Source organism: Agelaius phoeniceus, chromosome 2 (genome assembly GCF_051311805.1).
Source record: "Agelaius phoeniceus isolate bAgePho1 chromosome 2, bAgePho1.hap1, whole genome shotgun sequence".
Lineage (NCBI taxonomy): Eukaryota > Metazoa > Chordata > Aves > Passeriformes > Icteridae > Agelaius > Agelaius phoeniceus.
Genome location: NC_135266.1, coordinates 39,997,358 through 40,021,722, shown reverse-complemented (window position 1 = coordinate 40,021,722; position 24,365 = coordinate 39,997,358). Strand labels below are relative to the sequence as shown.

At 41.4% G+C, this 24,365-nt stretch overlaps 1 protein-coding gene across 1 annotated transcript in view; it reads left to right on the top strand.

Moving 5' to 3' along the window:
- The first annotated feature begins 5,787 nt into the window (after positions 1-5,787).
- PCCA (propionyl-CoA carboxylase subunit alpha) overlaps positions 5,788-24,365 on the top strand; it is a 273,150-nt gene continuing 254,572 nt past the window's right edge. The window contains exons 1-4 of the mRNA XM_054654777.2: positions 5,788-5,944; positions 13,672-13,749; positions 16,884-16,931; positions 17,017-17,085. Coding sequence (XP_054510752.2) covers positions 5,891-5,944; positions 13,672-13,749; positions 16,884-16,931; positions 17,017-17,085 — 249 coding nt within the window. The 5' untranslated portion in view covers positions 5,788-5,890. The remainder of the gene's footprint in view (positions 5,945-13,671; positions 13,750-16,883; positions 16,932-17,016; positions 17,086-24,365) is intronic.

The following is a 24,365-nucleotide window of genomic DNA, read 5'->3' as shown; positions in this document are numbered from 1 at the left end:
TAAGATCTTTACATTGGCACAGTCTGAGCTCTCCCCAGACTACGAGTCTCTTTCAGTATTTCATTAAGGTGGCATTTACTTCCAGGCTACACTGCAATACATTTTTTGGTTCTTTTTGGCTTCTCTCTGTGAATTTCAGATTTTCATCCTTTTCTTCCTTAAAGAACTCTCTGGGTCTCTGCTACTTTGATGCAGTCTTGCAGAGCCCTTCAGTCCACTAAATCAAAGGAAAACCACAATTCCCACAGAGACATCACTTCTCTATGTCAAAGCAATTGAGATTCCTGTGCTAATCTCGTAAGAAATTTCATTAAGTGGTATCACTTCATCACATCCAAGTGCCATGCCTTCCCAAAATGTGCCATTTAGGGTTGCACCTCAAGAGCTGCTTGGAATTTTCTGATAGGTGCTCTGCTTCCCAGCCTTTGCCTGCCCTCCCTGCTGCAGGCTCTGTGCAGATTCCAGCTACGCCTGAAGCAGGGGGAGCTTAACTCCTGGTTTTTACATCGTGCTTCTGTCAATGAGCTTCTAAAATCCTGAGGATGTGAAAAAGTTAAAAGTTGTGTTTGATCCAAATCCTCAGAGTGGAGGAAGCCAGACATAGTCCCCAAGACAAAAGGACTCTCACCCTGCTAATGTGTGAGCTCCTTTCTGCATCTCTCCCCATCCAGCCCTGTGCTGCAGTGAGAAACTTTGACAGGGTGTTGGGACACTGAATATATCAATGACCTTTAATGTCCCTGACCAGCCTCACCTGGGACCCTCACCCACATCCTCTGCCCACATCCTGGGACATCCATTTCAGTTCAGGCCTGAGCCTTCAGCCTTGCTTCAAGCTATATTGTTGGAGGTATATTTGTCTTCAGTCGTCTTTGTTTCTGCCTCCTGGCTGAACTTTGCTCTACTGTCACTGCTTTGTGTTCAGCCCGGCCTCTTGCTGCTCCACCTGACAGGAGTTCCAGGATAGACCACCCAAGTCATCACCCTGCCTTCAGCAACCTAGCACTGTTCATGGAGGTTGGTACCAGCTCCCAGGTCTGCCCAACCTGTTCAGACCCTACAAGACTGTGCCTTGTAGGTGAGGGCTCCCTGAGTCACCCCTCCCTGGGCTTTGAGGCTCCTCTGGGGTGCCTGGGGCCAGTTCATGCTGCCCCCAAAGAGGTGTAGGGACTGAATGGCTGGCATGGGTGGAATGGGTGTGGGGGTGTGTGACCAGCAGCTAGAAACTGGCATGCTGAAGCAGTCAGTTGGGTTGAGCAAGTGTTGAACAATCCAAATTTCCCTGAACTCTCCTCTTAAACTATGTGGTTGCAGAGGGTAAGGTGGGGGGTGGGGGGGGGCAAGGGGATCACAGAACAAGGCAACCTGGCTTGGGTTTTCACCATCCTCTACCTGGCTTGGGGATGCCACTGTAGGGGGATAGACCATAAGTAAATAAAGGTAGTATAGAAAGTGATCTTACTGCCTAAAGAGTTGCAGCTGAGCCAATTATTAAGGATTAGGAGCAGGCCTGATGTTAACAGACCACAGCTGTAGCAAATCAGAAGAGTGCTATAAAAGAGTGGATTGGTTGAGTGGGGGGAACTGGAGTCAGTTGGCTGCTGTGAGGATGACGAAGAGTCAGTGCCTGGAGGAGCTGCCTATGAGAAACATCAAGGAGGTATGAAACTCTAGCAATATGGAACCTTTGCAATGTAATGCCAGTAGAACTTTTGCAATATAATGCCACCCCTGAATCCAGGGGATAAGGATGAGGTCAAGCCCCTCTAAGAATGGATTAGTAGTGCTTCCATTGCTTCTGAGGCCAGGGAGGTTCAGGACTTTCCTGAGGAGACCTGAAGGCTGAGGAAGTTGAATGATGATGTTCATGTTCCTGGAGAAAGAGACCACAGGCATGCAAAGCTTCAAGCTACCCTGGAGGCCAGGAGGCTAATTTAAGGATCAAGTCAGCCCTAAATTGTTTGTTTATGTGGTAGGGTCAACACTGAGGAGCCTTAAAGGGGGAAGGGTGTTCCTGCCGCCTCCAAAGAGCCACACTGTACTCCAAAGCCTGAGAGATGGGTATGGGGTTGAAATTAGGGTGCCCCAGATGGGTAGGGAGCTCTTAGCTTGCACTCTCTCCTCACCTCCCCTGTCTGTGGCTGGGCTTTTGGATTTCTCTGGGTGCCTGAAAACCCCTCCAGCTCCTGACTCTCAGGTGAATCTAGCACAAGGGATCTTTCCTCACAGTCAAGGTTTTTCTGTAGGTACATAGCAGAGAGATGTAGGGAGATATTGACTAGTCTGATTCTAAGGCTGAATTTCTGTCTCTTGTAGAGTGTTGAGCAGAATGCTGATAGAAGAAAAGGCTGTTTACAGAATATATAACAGATACTTCAAAGAGTTTTTCTATCTTTGAGTTCTTCAGGCACAGGCTTTTGTGCATAAGGCATTTCATGTTCAGTAAACCTGATACAATATATTCCCTATTAGATGAAGGATTGCAATTGCTCCAGTTTTCTCCCTGGGTTACAGCTTAAAATTTAGGTGATGATACAACAACTTATGATTTCTGTCTGAATTTGGGGTTATGTTAGAAGATGAAGGTAACTCTCTGCTCTAATGAAAGGATCAAAGAAATTCTCAGTACTCAAAGCTGCAGTTCTCTAGGACCCCCTCAAAATAATGAGAGAATAAATTGCACAGTGTTCCAGTGTCTTATAAACCTGCTTAACTTTCTGTGTGTTAACAGCTTCACTGAGACTGGGATTTATATTGAGTTATGATGTTACAAATGTGCTTACAGGCATGCAGATATAAGGTCTTTGTTTTTATCCAAACTCATTTAATTATTCTAGATCTTTTAGTTTCACATTTAATTTTTGAATATCTACAATTTCTTTAGCAGTGATGCTGTGTAAGTTCTCTCTTTTTTGAATGTTCAATAGTAATTGTGTATTATCTTGATCCATTACATCATCTTGATCCATTACATCTTCCTTTTCTTACAGAAACAAAATTTTATATTTTGTGTGCACTACCCATTACAAAACAGAATAAGCAAAAAGACTGCTAGTAGAAACATGTCAGTCAGAATCAAATCACACTGAAGGCAGAAAACTTCATGTGCAGAGAGATTAGCTTTTTTTTTCTTTTTTGCCCCAGTCTCTTCGACTCGCAAGGAGGGTTAGCTTCACATGGAAACAGGCTTGCATTAGGCCATTTCTCATCAAGTTCTTTATGCACCCAGCTGGTGGTGTCTGTGTGTAATCCCAGACAGTTTCCCTTTGCAGCTGTGGGGGGCCTCCTTTGATGCGCCTCTGTAGGTGGCTGCCATCCCTCAGCCGGGCTGGCAAAGAGAATCTCCTCTGTAGAGGGAAAGAAAACATGCCGGGGATGCCATGTGACTGTTTGCTTTATGAGGGCAGGAGGAACTGACGTCAGGTGCCTCGGGATATTGTTCTAAAGCAGTAACACCATGTTGTGGTGTGTATCTCCCTGCATCTGATGTACCTAAGGAAGTGCCTCTGGTGGATGTGGTCAGTCCACCACCCTTCTGCTCTTGGTCTCTTCTACTTTCAAGGCTCTCCGCATCTACTGAAAAAATCTACAGGGTCTGCTTGTGACTATCAACTGAAAATAAGGTGACCTGCTCTAGACATTCAGAAGAGTTTTCTTGCATTGATCCCACCTGTGAGGTTGTTGTTAATGCAGCAGAACAAATGTGTACGTGTGCAACAGAGGGGGAACCAATGCTGATTTCATTTTTGCTACTTGCTTGGGAGGAAAGGGAGAGAAGTGATTTCACAAATCTTTGGTATGCAGCAGAGTTCACAGAATGGTCAAGGTTAGAAGGGACCACTGGATGTCTTCTAGTCCAAACTCCTTGCTGAGGCAGGGACCCCTACAGGGTGTTCCTCAGGATTGATTCCAGATGGCTTTTGAGTAATTCCTGGGAAGGAGACTGCAACTTCTCTGGGGAATTCTCTTCCACTGTTCAGTCACCCTCACAGTAAAGAAGACCTTCCTCACGTTCAGGTGGAACTTTGTGTTTCAGCTTCTCCTTTTGCTTCTCATCTTATTGACCAGCACACTGAGTAGATCCTAGCTTCATCCTCCTGACAGTTTCCCTTCAGATACTAGTGTTCTCTTTTTTTTTTTTTTTGTCACAGCTTTTATATTGTTCCATTTGAATGTAAATAGTGACATAAGAGGTTTAAAAAGTGATGCCAAACAATAAAACTAGGCCAAAATTTTCAATATTCTGCATAAATGCAAGTAGGGACTTGTGCTTTGCTGAGGGGACTGTGCAGCTAGTGTCCTATGAAAATATCTATGTTTGGGTGAACCCAGTTGCCTGGAGCTTCTGCCCGCCTCTGGTGTCTCCCTGCAGCATGGGAATAAGCAGAATGTGATTGTACATATAGTATATATAGCCTGAGAGAATTTACTGAGGGCTATAAAGGTATAAAATATAAGGGTTGTTATGTAATGATGTGTGAATTGAGGGGATGATGTAATCTGGTAAAACCTGCACTTACATAATCATCTGGCTGAATAGGAAGCACCTTCTAACTGCCCAAGGACCTAGACTGGTCTAAGGTCTGAGGGGGTTATTCCTAACTTAAATGTGTGCATTGCTCATATACATTTTCTTTATGGATGTGGGTTTTTTTTTTTTTGCTGTCTTCCAACCCTATCAGGAGGTTGTTGTAAAGCATGTCTTGGGTGAAGGGCAAACTATGACCCACTCCCTTTTCTTAACTGGGAATAATTGTTTTTCAGCCTCAGGAAACGTAGTCTTAATCTGCTACTGTAGTAAGGATGAAGGCTTGAGTTTACCCTAATTTCTCCAATCACCATGGTAGGGAAAAATGGTAGAAATAATGCCATTTAAAGGAAAAAACTCTATTATTCCTATGCTTTGTGAACACTCATTTCATTTGGACAGCTTGGACTGTGTCTTTTCTATGCTTCAGTGCTGTGGGCAGTTTATGCCTCTGTTGCATTTCAACAGAGGTCTGAGATGGTCACAGTGACACGTACCCACCCTCACCGTGGTAAAACCTTTACAGCATTTCCTGGCATGACAGTTTACTTGGGGCTCGGCACTGCTCTGTCATGTCCATCAGCTGAGACCAGCACACCTGCAGCAGAGAACGTGGACCTGGCAGCACAGGTAATTTCAGAAGGAGCTGACTCAGAGTTTCTGGTGTGCTAGGAAGCCAAGCAGCCAAGTACATGCTGCGGATGATGTGAAGCACAGGATGATCAGCATCTCTCTCATGCTGACCGTGCTTGTGCTTCGTAGGGCAGGAGCTTGTCACAGCTGCACTTTGTACCTTCTCCCCATGGAAGCCCAGGGGAGGGATGGGTCCCCTCCCAGTGCTGCTGCGGCTCCTGGAGGCGCAGGCGCCCCATACGTTCAGGGTAAGGGCACGAGGCTGTGTCAGGGGAGGTTTAGGCCGGGTATTGGGAAAAGGTTCTTTCCCCAGAGGGTGTTTGGGCCCTGGAACAGGCTCCGCGGGCAGGGGCCACAGCGCCAGGCTGGCAGAGCTCAAGCATTGGACAATGCTCTCAGGCCCATGGAGTGCCTCGGGGGCTGCCCTGTGCAGGGCCAGCAGTTGTCCTGGGATGGCCCTTGCGGGTCCCTTCCAGCCGGGGATGCCCTGAGGCTCCGTGCGCGCGCACGGGGCGCGGTCCCGCCGCCGTCAGCCCCACGCGCCGGGCGCGCGCAGCCGCGCCCGGAGCGGCACGCGCAAGCGCGACCCCGAGGGGCACGTGCGGCGCGCGGCGGGCCCCTCGCGCCCCTCCCCGCCCCCGGCGGGCGGGCGCGCGCCGGGATTGGCTGCGCGCGGCCCGGCCCCGGCGGCGCGGGTGAAAGGGCGGCCGGGCAGCGGCGGCCGCGGACATGGCGCTGGCTCCGCTCCTGCGCTGCGGCGGCCGGCGGGCGCGGCTGCCGGGGGTGAGCGTCGCCTTCGGGGCCGGCACGAGAGTCGCGGCGGCCTGGGGGCACTGAGCTGCGGGTGGTGGAGGCTCTCCGTGGATGGGGTCGGCGGGCGAGGGGCTGTTCTGAGGGCGGGAGGGCGGAGGGGGGGTGGTGTCTCCCCCGAGGAGCTTCCCCGTTGACCGGCGGGGATCCCCGGCTGGGCGAGCGGCTTCGAGGAGCGCTGTGTGGGCTGGGCCGCGGCCCCGGGTGGGCCGGGGGCGGTCGGCGAGAGGCGGCCGGGAGCAGGCGGCTGCCGGGGGCTGTGGAGCCCGGCTCCTGTGCCTGCGGGCTCCCGGCACCCGAGAGGCCCTTCCGTGGTACGTCCCGTCGGCATGTTGCCAGGAGACCGTGATTTTTTTGTTTGTTTTGGTTTTTTTTAAGTTAATTTTCTGCTGGTGTGCCGGGTTATGTGATACTTTAGGATGGTGGAGTCAGCGTTCCCGGCGGTGTTCGTGGAAAGACTGGACGTGTCACTCAGCGCCGTGGTCTGGTTGACGTGATGGTGTTTAGCCATAGGTTTGGCTCGATGATCTCAGAGGTCTTTTTTGACCTGATTGATTCTGAGGTTCTGTGATTTCAGTTTCCTTCTGCTCTTTCCCTCTGTTAAACACAAGCTTATGAAAACTGTGAGATAGAGGGTCGTTTTGTGCTATTTTTGGTTGTAAAATGTTAGCTAACAGAGAAAGGAGTTCTCTTCCCTCCCCATTCCCCCCACCTCCCCCTTAACCCCATATACTTATGGTGCTTTCTGCTGTTGCTTAAAGCTTTACTGTGGTTTTCTCTTTCTTGCTTTTCATAGAAATGCAATAAACTCGTTGTAGAACCATACCAATATTTTTGATGAAGACCTGAAATTATCTAGGAAACCTTATTCTGTAGCCTGTGGAGTAGCTTCACTGAGGCACCTGCTGTGTTTTCACCTCTGTTGTTACCTCTACAGATTGTATTAAGAGAAAGATACTATTTTATATAAGACCAAACAGCATTTGCACATTGTGTTGTGTAACAGTTGAATGACGCTGCAGCTAGTTTCTTTATGGGAAAAGTAGTGTAATGCACTTTTAATTGTTTGCTGTAGAAAGAATTTACAGTTTTTTTTTTTCCCTGAAAAGGAAAATTTGTGTAGTGTTCCAGTGGAGAAGAGTGCAATGAATTACAGAAAATGTTTTGCCCAGTGCACCCCTGAGGGTTTGGGATGGGCCTCTTTCTAGAAATGTTGCCTCATAGCAATACTGTAAGGAACTCCTCACCTGTTTCTAGGAATCATGTAAAAGAGGTGGTTTCTGTGGGCAGGGAATTTTGAAAATGGATTAAAGAGGAAAACAGCATGTATTTTGCCCAAGTATTTTTCCTTAGGAAATACACCTAGTAAACCTGTTTTCCTGTGAAGGTGTACACAAGAGAAGCTTTTTGAAAACCAGAGTTAACTGGAGATGACTTCACATTAATGGAGGGCCCATCCTGTTTGACATCTGATTTTGGTAGCTATGAGGATGTGTATAGAGATATGGAAAGCTTCTGCTCTTCCTACTAAGTAGTTCTAAGACTGATGTCAGTCCTTTGGAGCCTGTAAAAGGCCTTCTTTGTTTCCTTCTCTCTGGCATCTCAAGGGTCTTGTCTGACAGCATCAGTGCACGCAGTATTGAAAATGTTGCGTTAGTGGCACCTCTGTAAAACAAAATGTTTTTATAGCTACTTAATAGCACTCATGAGTTATATCACTGAAGTGATTTATAGCCCTGAAGGTCACCATCAAGACAACAATATATTGGGAAACTTCTAATAAAATGAATTTGCATGGAAATTGCTTTCATACATTCTTTTATGTTTTGCTGACATAGACAAATAAGAAATTGACATCTTCAAACTTGACTGTGCTTGGAACTCCAACAATTTTTGCAAGGGCTAGTAGCTACTACTGAGATGTCCTTAACTTCTTGTGCTGCTTTCATGTGGGAATTAATAAAGGACCTGAGAAAGGTGCAGAAACACTGAGCTGGGGATTTGACTCTCCACTCTGTTTTGAATGTAGTGCCTGTCACTTCTGTTTAGGTTTTATGCAGAATGGGTTCTGCTTAGAATATAACCAAAATTTCATTTTAAATGCTTTGCACTTCTGTAGCTGTGAGAAAACCTGATGTTGAAAGAAGGCTGTCATCAGAAAATGTGTATGGGACATGGCTTTTATATTTCAGTCATGAAACTCTTGAAAGAGAGCTTCTGGACTGTTTAAAATAATGTAAAAGGAAGTGACAAATACTATACATCCTGACTTAAGGAATAAACTGCTGATATAGATTTTATCAGTGTAGGTAAGTTTTCTAGTAATTGAATTAAATGTATGGAAAGTTTCTCTGCCATCCGTGCACCCAAAATTTTTAAGTCATGGAAGTTATCTGTATAGTGGGAGACCCTTGCTCTCTCCTGTGATGTTATTTTTAGCATGGTGTTATTCCAGAGAAATATTTTCACCCTTGTTCCTAAGTGCAGAAGTATCAGGCTGATGGGATAGCAAGGTTGGATATCATTTGCTACTGGGGAAGGGAGTTCAAATGATTGCCAATTTGTGGAGATGAATGTAGCCACTAACTTCTGGAGTTTAGTGATTGTTTCTGGTATGTAAACTACAGATTTTAGTACTGGCAAGCACTCTTAAAGTGTAATTCAGGTAGAGATTTCTGGTTCCAGGAGTAGCTTTTTGGAATTTTTAGGGAAGGCATGCAGTGCTATGCACTCTGGGGGAAAAAGTACAACAAAAAGTTTTGAAAGGAAAAAAAAAATTGGGAGTTCAATAAAGTCTATGTTGGGTAAAAAATGTCACTCTTGTTCTGAAACACTCTTTGTGGTTTAATTTATTTTGTCTGTCCCCAGCTTGCATAGAGTGTTACAGTACTGTGATCTATTTCACAGGTGCCAGCCAGCCTTACTGGACCTCTTAAGGCTGCTGCCATTAGAAACTGTTCCAACTTTCTGCAGCTGCTAGGTCTTGACCACAGGCTGCTCCTGCCTCCCTCCAGCTTGTGCCAGCACTACTGCATGGATATCTTGGATAAGCTAGGCTGGAATCTGGCTGAGAATGTTTTTCCCACTCCTTGTGAGTAGCTTCTCAGCTGGTTGTATTCCCATGCCTGGCTTACTAACAAGCTTTAGGGACTGGCACAGAGGAGAAGCTACCTGGATATAGGAAAGATTGAGCTTAAAAAACTAGCCTTAGGTGGATGAGTGTTTCCTTGTTTGTAGTTTGTATGCTATGTTGGCAGATACGAAAGAGATTTCCTGTTCTTAGAATCGTGGGTGTTTGTCAGTCTGGTCAGGGAGAAGGGACACTGAAGTGCAGTGTGCATTACAGAACCTTGTGCCACAGCTGTGTTTGCAGATGGCTTCAGGAGAATCTGCTTACAGTTACAAGGGCTTGGCTGTTCAGCACTCTGAGCATACAAAGGAAGGGAAAGTGCTTCCTTAGAGAAAAGAAATACAGAAGTGTTATGTTTCCCTTTCTGTTTACAAGATTTGTACAATATTCTATTATCAAGCTCTGTTTTCAGCCTTAGAGATTAAGTCTTGCAGTCATGTGAGGGTGTCTGCTTCCTATGTGCTTTATACCTACCCCATCAGTAGAGTTCCACACACAGGAAATTGTTGTCAAATGAGTTGAAATAAAGATTTGGGAACAGTTGTTGTGTAATGAAAACATGCAAAAAGAAATAATAATTTTCGTTAGTTTTATAACTACTCAGGAATACTGCTGGCTAATACTAGATACACCATGAAGATAAAGGGGTTATTCTTATGGTATCTTACATCCAAGTCTCTGAAAGTGTAGGGGCAAAAATCTTAGCAGAGGTAGAATTTGTATAGTGAAAAGAAATGTGCTAGTCTGGCTGTTACTGTTGGGTATTGCTTACTGTATTTTCTAGTAATGCTAAAATACACATTCCTTCCCATACTAGACTTCTTACAGCAAATATTGATATATGATGGTTTTCTCCTGCCTGAAATCTGGAGCTCCATGTCTCCATTTAACACTGAGACCTTTTTCTGCCTGTAAAGCTCAGTATCAATGGGTTATTTACAAGCTGACCAGCATGGCGAGGAGATTTCCTTCCTCCATGAGGGCATGTAAGCCTTTAAAAATGCACATATAAGCCATATCTAAATAATAAGTAAATTTTCTGTTTTGCTGTTGTATGCTGTGTCCTTAAACCACCTCAGGAGGTTTCCTAGGGTTGGGTGCCCAAGGGGAGGCAGTTTGTCTCTGAGGTCTCAAAGTGAGTGTGCAGTGGGCTTTCTATTCTACAAGGTACTCTGTTGTTTGATCTTTCTTTTTTTAATATGAAGTTATTTTATGACTGCTACGGCTGTTGTAGATCAGTTTGGCTATTTTGCAATTAATAATAGACAAAGCAGGATGCTTTTTCCAAAATACTATCTGTTTTCCAAAAATTTGCTAGACATAGGAAACTCTAAGCCAAATGTAGAAATCTAGGATTGAGTTCTCATAAATGAATAGCCTGCATTCTTGGGCTTTCAAGAGTCAAAAGTTTTATCAAATGGAAGTAACAAATCATGACAAGAATAGGTTATACCAGATGACACTACTGCTCTCTCCTAGTTTTACAAGATACAAGGAAGTGTTTAGGTCAAGCTGAGCTCTCTGGGCTGTGTTCTGAGGAAATGTCTGTGTAAGTTAGAATAGCTGGGGCATGTGTGGTTTGGGGGAGGCAGCCAATTAAGGATGTAGCTTGAGAGTTAGATTGGCTTTGCTGGCCTGTTGGTTGAGAGGTCTTTGGGGGTTTGGTGTAGCTCTTAAAGAACCTACCTATGGCAGGAGCTCGGGAGCCTAGGGGTTGATGATGATACCTGCATAGCTGTAGGGTTGGAGATGGCAATTTAGTAACATTCCTTTGTGGCCTTAGATATGCATTATTTTCAAAATGCTTGTTTATTTTTAAGTAAGTATTCAATTGCTCTTAGTGGCTAGGAGCAGACCTCTAAAGACATATTTCTTTAAGTGGATGCAAGCTTTTAAACCTTAGTGTATATAGAAACCCTTCTTTTAAAAGCTGTGAACTAGAGTTGAGCAATATGCTTGATTTATTTTAGGAAATTACCCCACAAGTACTCGATTCAGGGCTGAACTTGACTTTCTCAGTGATTTGCTTGTGTGTATGAGAGGAGGCAGTTAAATTTTTAAACATAGGTAGGTAGTTAGGTTAGGCTATTACAAGATTTTTATATGGAATCTGTCCAATTCTATAGTGTAAAACCAGAGCTGAGTGTGGTTTAAAGTTTTTCCAAGTTGTTTTAATTGCTTGGTAATTTTATTCTTTCTGCATAAAAAGTTTTAACAGGGCTTTTTTTTTTCCTCCCAAGATGGCTAAGATTCTACAGTTTAATGCTAGCTAATTTCCCCCATCATAGCCTTTCCTTCCAGTCTCCTGTGCATAGCTCTTCTGGCTTCTCACAGGCATCCAAAACTAGTTTTGGATGAAAGGTATTTACAAGAAAGTTCAGAAGCTTTTCCTTCCTTGCTTGGTTGTTGCATTTTCCCTGCTAACTGCAAGTATTTAGATTAGTCCCACTGACCCTTAACAAGCACTTTCTCCAATGAATAATATTAACTTGGTGGAGAGTTTTTGTGTGTCCTGTATGACCTTCTTTAGACTATTTGAGGTCTCTCAAGCACTTCTGTTAATAGTGTTTCTGAAGAGAGGGACCCAATCTGCTTAACCATGTGTATTCTGGAGCAGAGGAGTGTACTCCGCTGCTTCTCTAGATGTCCTTCCTCTGCCCTCTGACTATATCTAGATCACAGTACAGTCACTGAAGGTGTAACAATTGTGCTGTAAATTTGGGATAATGACCAGCTGGCAGGTGTGATTGCAGCTTGCAGAATTCTGTCCTTTACTCCATCTCTTTAATGCCTGAAACCAATTGTACTGTCACATACTCAGATGAAGAATAATATACTCCTGCAAAAAAACCCCAAAAAACCAAAAGAACCTCTAGCAAATTTGATTCTAGCGTATCAAATGATTTGTGTTTCAGGTTGGTTTGGTTTTTATCTTTGAGGAACGAAGTGAAAGAAATAAAAGAAACAAAAACCCCCACCAAAACAAACAAAACTGAATGGAAAACAACTCAGTGAACAAGGTGGAGTGGTTGCTTTCCACTAACCCTTTTTAGTTTCAGGAAAAATTAAACACTTGTGAATTGTTTGGAAGAATTAGGCATAGGTGGATTATCTGGGAACTATGTTTGCCACTAGTAACTGGCAACTAAACAATTTGTGTAACTATAGCAGCTTTCTGCTCATGAGGCTTGGTTGGAGCTGGCAAGAGATGGTATGGCTCTAAGGCTTCCTTTACTTGTGTTGAAATATATTGTTTTTCCTTTATAACATTAAAAGATCAGCTGCATTACAAATGTGATGGCCTTCTCAACCCTTGGCTGGTTTCTGCTTTCTGTGATGCAACATGAGAAGTATTTTCAAACTTAATCAGGCTAGAGGGCTGTATAGGGAGTGCTCACATTCCAGTTACTGACAGCCACTGTTACTTCAAAATCGATATGAGCTTACAGTAAACTTAAAATTTTATCAAATTTTGAACTGTCCTAAGTTAACTACCCTTGTGGAAGATGCAACTGAACTCTCTAATTAAGCTCTTTACGTGAACATGTATTGATCTTATTTTTTGATCTTTTTTCTAATGTAGTCCATATTTGTATCTTTTTTCCCTTCAGTCTTTTCACAGGATACCCTTTACTTTCTACTATTTCCTCAGATCTCTGCAACTTTTGAAAACAGTTCTTTAAGGCAGAATTGACAGATTCTGAGTTCTGGCAGTTTCTGTCACTGCTGTTTTGTGTTTCCTACTAGACAATATCTATTATTAAGGCTTTTTATACTGTTTTTGTTTCCACATGGGGGATTAAGTGTGACTTTGCCAGAGCTGTCTATATTGATGTATCTTTGGTGTGCTATCATTTTATCTGTATGATTATTTTTGTTTATGGCTAACTGCCATTACATTGTAAAATGACTTGCTTAAGTAATACCCATCTTAATCTCCTTTTGGATTCACTTACAAATCTATGATATAATCTATTGTGTTTTCTTTGAAATAGCATCTGTATACTGCTTTTTCCTGTGTTGTGCAAAAATATCAAGCTATAGGAACTGTCTGTGTAGGAGTTGGTTCAGAGCAGAAGTCTAAGGGAAAAAAAGACCTCTTTTTCCTCAGATTGCTGTCAGGAGCCTAGGATAGATAAGACTGAGAGCTTAGCTAGCATCTGAAGTCTGTTCTACTTCTCCCCTCTGTATGGGCCAGTCTGCTGCCTGCTGTATGCCCAGCAGTGAAGGCCTCTCCCCATCACCACTGTGTACAGGCATATGCATGCACGCTCTTTTGAGAATTTCTTGTAGGTATTTCTTGGAGCAAGAAGGAAAGAAGATGGTATAGTAGAGAATATATTACAAATAACGTTATGCTCAAGCTAATGACCTCCTATGTTGAGCTTCTGAATTTTTTCTGGTTACTGTTTGTGGGTATTTGCTTGGAGAAGGGCAGTTCTCTATGAGCTTTAATCCACTTGGCGAGAGAATGAAAGACTATGGATGTTTCCTCGAGATGTCAGCATATGAAATGTTTTTTAATGTAATGGCATACTGTAACAGGCTTAACTCCCTGTTTCTTCTATAGTGGGACACACTGTGTTCAAGATGGTGCCTTATAACTTCACATAAACTCTATTCATCTGTGTATGATCCAAATGAAAAGGTAAGTAGTATGGTGCATGTTTTCTTTTTGACATCTTTCTAATACTAATATAATACTGATTTTTGGGTTTTTAAGCTGCCCTCTTCTTTGTGCTGCTACTAACAATGGTAGTTCTCGTGGTATAACCCATCACTGGTTTAATAGCATGTTTTTCTTTCTAAACCAAAAAAGAAGTTGCTTTTGCACGATACATGTCAAGCAAGATTGGAATACTACTTTGGGTGTATCCCAAAAGGCTTAATAAGTGATTGTGAGCTTGGGAAAGTCACATACTGGCCTGAACATGTTATAATTATGAAACAACTGTTAATGTTTTTCGTAGTGTGGGTGGTAATGGGCCTGTTAAAACACTCAGGAGCTAGGCTAGCCAAAAGCTGTTTGTGGAAACAAAACTCTGTAACAGTGGCAGCATGATTGGTAGATGACCGGGCATGGGGATGAGAACTTCAGACCTTGGAAAAAGATGGGCCTTTAAAGCCTGCAGAGAATAGCAAATCCTCATCTTGGGAGTTGTGCAGTAGTAATCTCAATTTACAGTTATGAGCCAAGAAAAACTTTCCTTCTGGGAGATTGTCTTGGCATGGCCTCTGAAGTAACACACTTGGAAAAATAATGTGACTGAAGGTACGCTAATATTCAAGGGCAAGGATGCCAACAATTCAGGACTGATAGGCTTGTCCTTATACACCAGTGTAGAAGCAATTAACTAGAAGTTAAACAATATTAGGAAATGGAGAAAACCAGTGTGTACCTAGAACTGTAGCTTTACAGTTTTTTTGGAAGATTTCTTTTTCTTAAGGTTCTTGCTTAATTAAGGTTCCCTTGCTTTTCTAAGTGCATAATTATATTTAGGCCACATAGTTGGGTATTTGGTTTCTCTCAATTAGGAGCTATGTCATTTCATGACTACCACAGACAGAGGAAGGGGGAGTGAACAAAACAAACCTGAAAAGCACTTAAACTGTCTTTGTAATGATAAGACTTTCATGTGACACCTTTTCAGCCTAATTAGTTGAAATTATATTAAAAATGTTACTCCAAAGCAGTATGTGATTTTAACTATTTTTTATTGTGCTGGACTGGAGTCTAATCTGTTTCTTTAGACAGAGACTAGAATTGAGAAATTAAAATGTCAAATATTCTTATAATCTTGATATTGAAAGTCTTGTCTTGTACTGTGATCACAGCTGATTAATAAAACAGCATTTATGTACCAATAACTAGGTTGATGGTGAACTTGAATCATGATGCTTTTCAGTACCAGGTATTTGGGAGTATTTTTTAAATTCCCCCTCAAGTCTGTATGCCTGAAAATCTTTAGGTACCTAGAATGCTGAAATTTAGACTTGGGAACAGTGTGTGTATTATGATGTTGATAACCTTTGTAAACCAGATCACCACCTAAGAACTCTTCAAAAAAAGTTGCTAGCTCCTGTGGTTTTCTTAAAGTATTGGTACCTCTGATAATTGAGCTTGTTTAAGATCCATCTGCGTCAGGTGTGCCTGTGCACAGGGCAGTGGTATTCAGCAAATCTGGCTGAATTTACTGTGTAAGCTTGCTGCAGCTCTCACCTGGAGGGGTTTCTTATCACTTAATTTCTGTATAGTGTTATCACATGGTAGTATTTTTAAACTGGTCATGTGATGTCAGCTCAGCCCTGACTTTGAAAAAGTAAATTTGGTCAAGGGCACCTTGAGTTTCTCTGGAGTGTAGAGCAAATAATGTGTTCTAGTCTGTCAATGGCAGTTCCTATTGGGGTTTTGCAGTGTTCCTCCCTCTCCTCAGGCACCTGTCTTCCCCTCCTTAAATTAGCTAATGACTGTAAGGTTAGTAAACCATTTAGTTGTTGTGGTGCAATATCTCTTCTTCCCCTAGTCCTTTTGAAAGCAAGCTGTTTGGTGTAGTGGAGGAAGGATAGCTGTGAAATGTCTTTGGGTATCATTTGATAAACTTGATGTGGTATGACTGATGTGGTATGCCCCTGAAGGAGACAGTCCTGCTGGTTCCCTATTGTATGTTTTTCATTTGGAGCATGGGAGGCAGAGTAGGACTGTTCACAAACTTGGGATGTGTCCTGGAGCTGCATCCCTGTCATCTGGGGTGTAGAAAGCAGTGGGGTAAGAGTGTCACCCAGGACAGTCCCTTTCAGTAGCAGTATTTATAACTGAGCAGGTGCAGTTCCAAAGTGCCCCTGTGTTTAGTAGCAAGGCCCATGACAGCAATAACCCTCAGTCCCAGCAATGAGATTTTTATGCTGAGCAACTGTGCTGCTCTTCCGCTGTTTTCTTAATGGGAAAGGCTGTAAGGCTTTTTGATTTCCAACAGTTTGGTATTCCCTCTTACAGGCATGATCTAGAAGTGTTGAAGGTACATTTGCAGCATTAGTGCATTCCAGTGTGAAAGGTGACAGTGAGTTTCAGGCGAGTAGTTAGGTTTGATTTGCTATTCTGTTGCATTGCAGATGCTACTTAGTATTTAGTGTGTAACAATGTCCTGATGGCCTTGCAGGATTTTGTGGAGTTCCTCAGGTGAGGCTCAGATAGGAGAAGGGGCAAGGCTGGTGCAGCTCAGCAGGTATGCCTGTTCTGGGTCAAACTGTCAGTCTTGTATCCTCCACAAACTAGGCACGGTGGAGCCTCTCTTCCTTATGATTGGAATGCCTTTTAAAGGGCTCCCATAATTGATGAGTATTGTGTTCCAGGTCATCTATACTGGTTATGGGTTGTGACCGCTGTACCTGCTAGCATTGTACCTATATAATACCAGCATGTATCTGTGCTGCTTCCAGGCAACATAAAACTGACTGCACCTTTTCCCTGGGCTTGACTGACTCCTAGAGCTGTGGTAGGGTTCTAGTTGGCAAGGAGATCCAAGGAATGTTCATGTGAATAGTCAAAGCCTTTTTTTTCTGAACCTGTCTGTGTGCTAGGTAGATCTAGTATAGCATGCTGTTTGTTATATTATCATTTAAATCAGGAGAACTCTTTTAAAAGTAGGTCATCTCAGAATTATAAGCTCATGGATAAACCATGGTTTTAGTGGAAGTGGAGGAGAAAAGAATGCATGTTTCTGAAAGGAGAAAAACTTGGATTCTGTTTGTTTCTCAAGACTCTCATTGTTCTTTTCCCTTCAGACTTTTGAAAAACTGCTTATTGCCAACAGAGGAGAAATTGCATGCCGAGTAAGTATGTAACCTTTTCATCTTTTTATATTTAATTCTAAAAGTGTTGGTATTTAAATATTTGTATTCACTTCTTATGTGGTAGGTCATCAAAACATGTAAGAAGATGGGGATTAAAACAGTTGCCATACACAGTGATGTCGACGCCAGTGCTGTGAGTACTACTTAATTCAAGTGGTAGATGAGGTTTTAGTAATTCAGCAAGACTTGCAGCTATTAGTCTTAGTGATTATTGTTGTAGGTATGTTGGCAATTCTGAAGTATCTTTGTCCTTTTCCTCTATGTGCTTGAAGTGAGTGGAGATAGCAAGGTGGAGGAAGGATTGGATAAGTATTTAGCATGTTTTTTCTGTGAACTCTTCTGTGTTTGTGTAAATGCTACCTTTCTCTTTGTGTGGATTAAGCTAGATATATGTGCACATATGTAGATGTGGGCAACAAGTGTGAGAGTAGCAGTAAAACTTAAATTTTGTTTTGCTATTATGCACAAAAAAGCAATGAAGTGTGGATCCTAGAAGAAGGTATAAAGCTTAGTATGAGTTTTTCCTGTGTCTGGTAAGTCTTTTTCATTACTTTCCAGAGAAATGTCCCCTTCTACCAGGTATCCTAAACAGGCTTAAAGGAGCTGTTCCCTTTGATGAGGCTATTGATGTACCTTCAATATTCAGCAGCATAGCAGAAAAAGTGCTAAAATAGCTTTTTAGACAAGCAAGGTACCTGTATTGCCCATTTTCAGGTTTTGTAGTCTCTTCATTATCATTCATGGCAACAATAACAGGATAATTTCTTGTGTGGTATAACAGCAAGTGTAGTCATACTTACATATTCCTGTTGACTAGAGAGAACACAGTATTATTCCTTGCCTGCAAGAACTGCTACAGTAGAAATGACCAGGGATACCCCCATGTTCCAGGAAAGTTTGTTGAAATCTGGAAGGGAGTTAAACCCCTGTGTTATGATTTAATAAGAAGTCACTCAGACAAGCTACCAGAAAAAAAAAGTGTATTTTGTGTAGGACAGGACTTGTGAATATAGGTGGCGAGTTACTCAACATTGAAAAAACAGACGTGGTTCATGAAATCTGAAAGCAGTTAGAACTTAGGTGTTTCAGAGTTGAATGAAGGTGGGAGCTGTTGGGAGTTTTGGACTTTGACATAGCTTTTGTCTGAGTCCCTTTGTGGTTCTATTACTACATGACCAGCTCAGCTTGTATGAATATGCTGTAGACTGAGCAAGGGACTGAAATGAGACTTTCTGAAATGCTCTACTGATGGATTTTTATGGCATGTATTTCTTTCTTTGAGGTGAATGGAAAGTACCCTTGGTCTGGGTTTCAACTGGTAGCCATAACTGGTAATGTAGTAGCTTGTGGGTGCTCAATGGGCTGTGAAATGAATTCTTAATGGGTGGATGTCAGACATCATGATAAATTCTAATTCTTTTGGAAGTGAAGGGTTATGTGAATATGAATACAAACTACTCTGTATGATCTATGATTCCTCTAGTAAAACTGAAGCATGCTGATGGGTACTTGAATTCCATCTTATGTATAGAGCATCTGCTGTAAAGATAAATGGATTCACTGTTTAGCAGCACTGCATAGCCTTTTCACTGGCATGAATTCATCCTGAAAATAGACTTAAAAAGCTGTTTAAAGAAGACCCACATGTTCTTTCACCAGTCCATAATAGACTTGAGAAAATGAATTGATCTTCTCTCCAGTGTGTCTGTTGATTGTGTGGATTCTGCTATGAACTGGAAATGCAAGTTTCCAGTTCTTGTCACAATGCAATGGTGACAAGATCTGAAAGCAGTAAGTGAAAACCAAGATTGAAGAACATAATAAGAGAGTAAGAATGGCATGAAAAAGTACAACTCATGACTTTAGAGGGAAGGGTGTACAAATAGTGCATTTACAAAAAGGAAATTGAAAATATGTCTATGCTGCTTTGAGCTACAGTGCTGTATTAGCTTTAAAATACAAATAGGGTCTTTAATTAGTAATAGTTCCCAAGAGAAAGGAAATCCAAGCTGGTATGTCAGAAATGCATTAATATACTCATGGTAGTTCATCAAGATAACATTTAGTGTGTTAGAGGGGATGCTGCCATTTTGAGTTTATGGACAAGAGACGAGGCTCTAACAAATGCTGTAAGGGTGATGTAGTGTCTGCTTAGCTCTCTGGAGCCTTACCTAAAGACTCACCAAACTATCTGTATGAGGTTAAGCATTAGCTGTGTGCATTGAAGAAGCTCCAGGTATTTAAAGGAAAATGAGAGGAAGGCTACTTGAAAAACTATTCTAAGCTAGTTTTTTGGGTCTAATTATCCATGTTATTTATGTCTACTGTAGATCCTTCAGTCATTGCCTTGTGTGCTTGCACTGGAAAAGAGTTTACTTGATGTTGTCTGTTTTAATGACTTGGGTACTTCTAGTTTTTCATTATGGGAATGACCTGGCCCATTGCAGTGATGTGTGTGATTGCCATTTTGGATGACCTTGACAGATGAGTCCACAGGCCAAATTCTTTTACTCTGTGACTTACAGTAAAGTCACCAACAACAGTTGTTCATAATTCTGTCCAATGTTTCATCAACAACATCCTTCTTGGCTGTACCAGTCATAGCAAAATGTCAAATGTTTTGAAGTCATGCTCAGGAGCTGATGCAACCTGCCAAAGGAATCTCTGTCCTCATGGAGCTAGGAAAAACGTGTTTGCTTAGTGATGGGATGCTGCAAGAGAGTTGTTAGTATTCTCTTGATTTTGTGCTGACAGGATATCTCACTCCTTCATGACTTGTATTGCAAAAGTAATGAGTATGATAGGCAGCTACCCTGATGATGATGATGGTCACTGAACCAAAGACAGAAATAGCTGTAAAGATGTGCAGTTGAACTGGGTGCCCATCCCAACAGTGTTTGTCTTTTCTGTAAATAGTGGGACTGGGTTTTAAGTAACCAAAGTAGGTAGGGCTATCTTACAAAAATAAATTTTTATTAACATGTTTAGAAGTAGCACTAGCTACAATAGATAAACTTTATGCTTAGAACTTGGGGTAACCTTTGAGATGTAGTTAAAGCCCCTTATTACATTCCTTGTCATCTGTATAGCTACTCACTGAGAAACAGGTAGCCTGATACTTAATATGAATTAATTGTAACCAATATAACCAACATAAAAGGAGGGCAGTCCAGTTGGTCTGTTATGACTCTGGTTTTGTCATACTGTTTGAAAACACAAAGAAATTGAACAGAAGCAAAGTTCCTTCAGCATGCTCACTAAATACTTAAGGTGAGAAATAAAACAGGTATCACAAGGTATTTAACAATTCAGGCTTTTCAGTGATAGCTTCTAATTTATTTCTTATCTAGTGATATGCATTCAATGATTCAAGCAGGCATTTTCACTAATGTTTGTATAGGAATTGTATACACAATCTTAAAATAATGCTCTTTGAATAAAAGTACTACAAGACTTGACAGTTATATTAACCTAGAGCTCTATTTTAGATTTCTTTTGGTTGAATATTTGACTTCTTTTAAATTTTCAGATTACTGAAATCCTTGTGGAATTTACAGTGCTGAATAGAGGTGGTGGGAATAAACAAAGTGCATATAAGCTTTCCATGAAACAGCTTTTTCTTGTTTTTCACACTTAGTTTCTGTGGAGCACCATGGCAAATGTCTTGAGTATGCTGTTAGAGCAATATCAATCTGGAGATATTTACCATTAATAGATAAAAGTAGTAACTAGACTAGAAGAGCATAAAGGAATTTTCATCTCAAGGAATTTTAAACTTTGCTGTTATGAGGAGGAAGCAGCAGAGAGGACTTGTTATAAACTGGGAATGTGGCAAAAATGGAACAACCTGCTGAGAACCAAATAAAGCTTACCTGAAGAGGGAGAATACAAAAAACAAAATATACTGTTTTGTGCTATTAATTTTTATAATTACCAAAGATCTGAAAGATTTTTATAGGTGAGTATTGTCATGGTGATAGGGAAGAGAATGTTAACAAAACTTAAAAGGAGATAGGTGACTTCTGAGACTTTTGGATGCTCCTGTATTAATGCAAATTTACAGATAGCCGGAAATGGTATTAAATGGGATTGAATTGCGTTTAGTTTTGTGGAGGTGGGAGGATGTGTGAAGTGGTGGGAAAAACAGCATGACAAAATGGCTGCTGAGACCCCCATAGAGCATTACAGTTGCTTATGTGGTACTGAATAAAATAGATCATAATGGATGCTTTCAGGTTCTTGAAAATAGTGGCTAATACTCTTTGATTGCATCTGTTATTTTGGCGAAAGCAGAGAAAAAAGTTGTATACTGTTCAAAATGCTAAGTTTTCTTGGTTTTTTTAACTTCAGTGTTCAGCTTTCAAAACACTGATTCTTTACACTTGAATAGGTAAAGTGGGGAAGGACCAGTAAAATTCAGATTTTTTTTAAATTAAAACATCTGGTGGAATTATTTTTGATATGAGAAAACAAGCAAAGAAGTCTGAACAAGAGTAATCATATGTACTTTTCCCCCTGAACTGATTGGAATAGAGGGTTAAGATGAAAGAGCCTCCTCAACCATAAATGTAACACTGATGGTGCAAACATTGTCAAGGAAAGCTAGAGAACTATTGTAGTGCCTAACATAATCAGCTAAAAGTATGATAAATGAAGAACAAGCTTTCACTAATTGGATCTGAACAAAAGAAGGTATAGCATAAAGCAGTGAATGAGATATAATTTTACTTGGCATTTTTTAACACAGCAGGGATTCTATAGCCATATGAAGCAATGAACTATAAATGACTGAAAAAATCCCATGGGAAAGTAATGTAAACTACTAAAACTTAACAGAGTAGTGAGGAGTGAGTTGTACTTCTTTCATATAAGGTTTTTCCTATCAGTCACTTAAGACTTCAGGTGTTGTATTAAACTGCCTGTTTTAAATCTTGTTCTGCCACATAATATAAAATGAAAAATAATGCAAATGCCTTTATTGATGTAAAAGTAATTGCACAGAATTGAGCTGTTCTCCAGAAAGTGTAGTAATTTGGGTGACAGAAAATGGAAAAAATAAATTAACTAGAAATGGAAGTTCTATATTCCTTTTCTAACATTTTTTTAAGCTAGGAGTCTGAGACTGTATTTCAGAAGGACATTGGGGAAAAATCTGGTTTAGGGAAACTGCAAAGTTGATAAAGGTTATAAGTTTCTATATCATGTCTTTATTGAGCTGAATGAATTTGAGTAAGATGAGGTTTTTTTCTGCAACAATATAAACTGAGAATTTTGCTGAAGACTTCTCTATAGCTTAATGGGATGCTGTCAGTTTATTTTGTACTTAAGAAATCCAGCTGGCAAAAATAAGTATTGGAGGGCAATTTGGCATTTAAGTTTTAACATAAAAAATTTAGTTAGTTTGAAAAGTGAAAGTTTATCTAAAACTGAGGAGTTTTATTTACTTGTAACTAACTTAGGGGTTTTAACATTTGTCCAAACTCTCATTTACTTTTTTTTTTTGCTGTTTTGTCTTTTAAAATGTGCAAAGCTTTCTTCCATCATCTGCTACAAAACTAGAAATTCAGTAATTTTGATAGTTCATTGTCTCCCAATGGCATTTCAGGGATTTATACTCAGAAAACTTGGAGACATCTGTTTTGAGTGCCTATACAAAAATGAAACTAATATTTTAATGCCTTTTTGAAATACATTATTCTTGGGCTGTTGTCCAGAGTGTATAGAGTGGACTCTGCCTCCCTGTACTGTCTGGAGAAATTAACTCTTCTGAAGTGGTAGTGTTTGCAAAATGTGCAGAACAGGAGTGGGCCAGACCAGTTGCTGTTCTGCTCTTCCTTCAGTGTATTTGCCTTTTGTTTCAAAAGCAAGACAGCATGTTGTTCATTTCTTCACGAGGGGGGATGGAGATGATGTTACTATCCTGTCCCCATGCTTTATTGAGTGAACTCCTGGACAGTTTGTAAAGCATGAGAAATGCAGGTGGTGATATTCCCATGAAGGGAAAGACCTCTGTAGAAGGGAATGTGCTTTTGGTCAGAATTGTAGCTTACTTGCCAGTAATTTGCCTTTTTAAAAAAGTTTCATTGCTGTGAAACTGAGTGGGTTGCTGGAGGAAGTAATTAACTTTTCATTGGCTATAGTGAAAAATGCAAGCTTAATCTGCTCATCAGAGCTCTAGAATCCTAAAGTTTCAGCCTTTTAGTGTATTTTAATTAGTGATAGGATGATGTGAAATGCATATATGACCTCTGAAATGAGTCAGACTCCTATTGCATGGTTTGATGGTTAAGCTGAATGTCAATTTTGTTGGATTCTTGTTGGACCTCTACCCACTAAGAAGCAGTGGAAGGATGTACAATAGGATGCTTTAAGCATCACACTGCAGCCCAGTTGGGGACACTGCCTTGCAGGTGGAAAGTATGTGTTGTAAAGAAGGAATTGATACCAGATCTTTTTACTTTTGTGGGGATAATTATTTAATTACCAAGCTGATTTATTTGCAGAATCAATGCATGGATTAAAAATAATCTGTCACAAAGCTCATTCAGGGAAAGTGGCTGTTATTGGAAGTACTGGACTACTATTGGGAGAGGAAAATGTGGGAGCCCAGTCAGCAAAGTTAATTGCAGCTTAAAGGTGCAGGTCCTCAGTGCTGTGGAGAGTCAGGTGGTGGTTCTGTGACTACATCAGTAGGTAGTGGATCTGTGGAGTGAAATGGTTCATGCTGAGGACATGGTGTTATTCCTTTCTGCCTTTCAGTATCTCTGTGTGCTTGGCTCTAGTCTGGTGCTGAGGGTTTGGTGTCTGCTTGTGGTGGTTTGCTGTGCCCAGCAGGTATCTGGTTCATGTGCTTTGAGACAGCTGTGTGTTAGAGACAAATGTGTTTTGAGTGGGGGTGACTGTGAGATTTACTTTAAAAAAAACCCAGTCCTGATTTGAACTTAAATACTGATGTGTACTGAAGTCATTCTAATTGCTTGCTTGGGACTGCCCTCCTGGTGCTCTAGCACTTCTCTGATCTTGTGCTTGGTTGTTTCTGTGCTCTGAACACACCAGACACCTTGATCAAGTTAGTTAAAACTTTTTTCTATGACCTTTTTATATTAAAATATTTCATTGAAATGTGTGACAGATGCTGTAGCCATTTATAGAAACCAGCTGAGTTGCGGTAGGTCAGTAAAGTGACTTTTATTGCTTTGGCTGTCTGCAGGGCTCTGATGCTCTGCCCAGAGCTATGGGGTTTGGAGAGATGTACAGGCATCTTTGTGATCAGGTCTTAAGCTTTAGGCTGAGTAGAGCTGAAGTTATTAGGCTTCACCTGTTCTAGATTTGTCTCTCTTGAGCAGCAGTGGCAGAGAGCAGGCAGTTCCTTCCTCTGAAGCCACAGGTATGTGCTGAGGGCACTGCCATCAG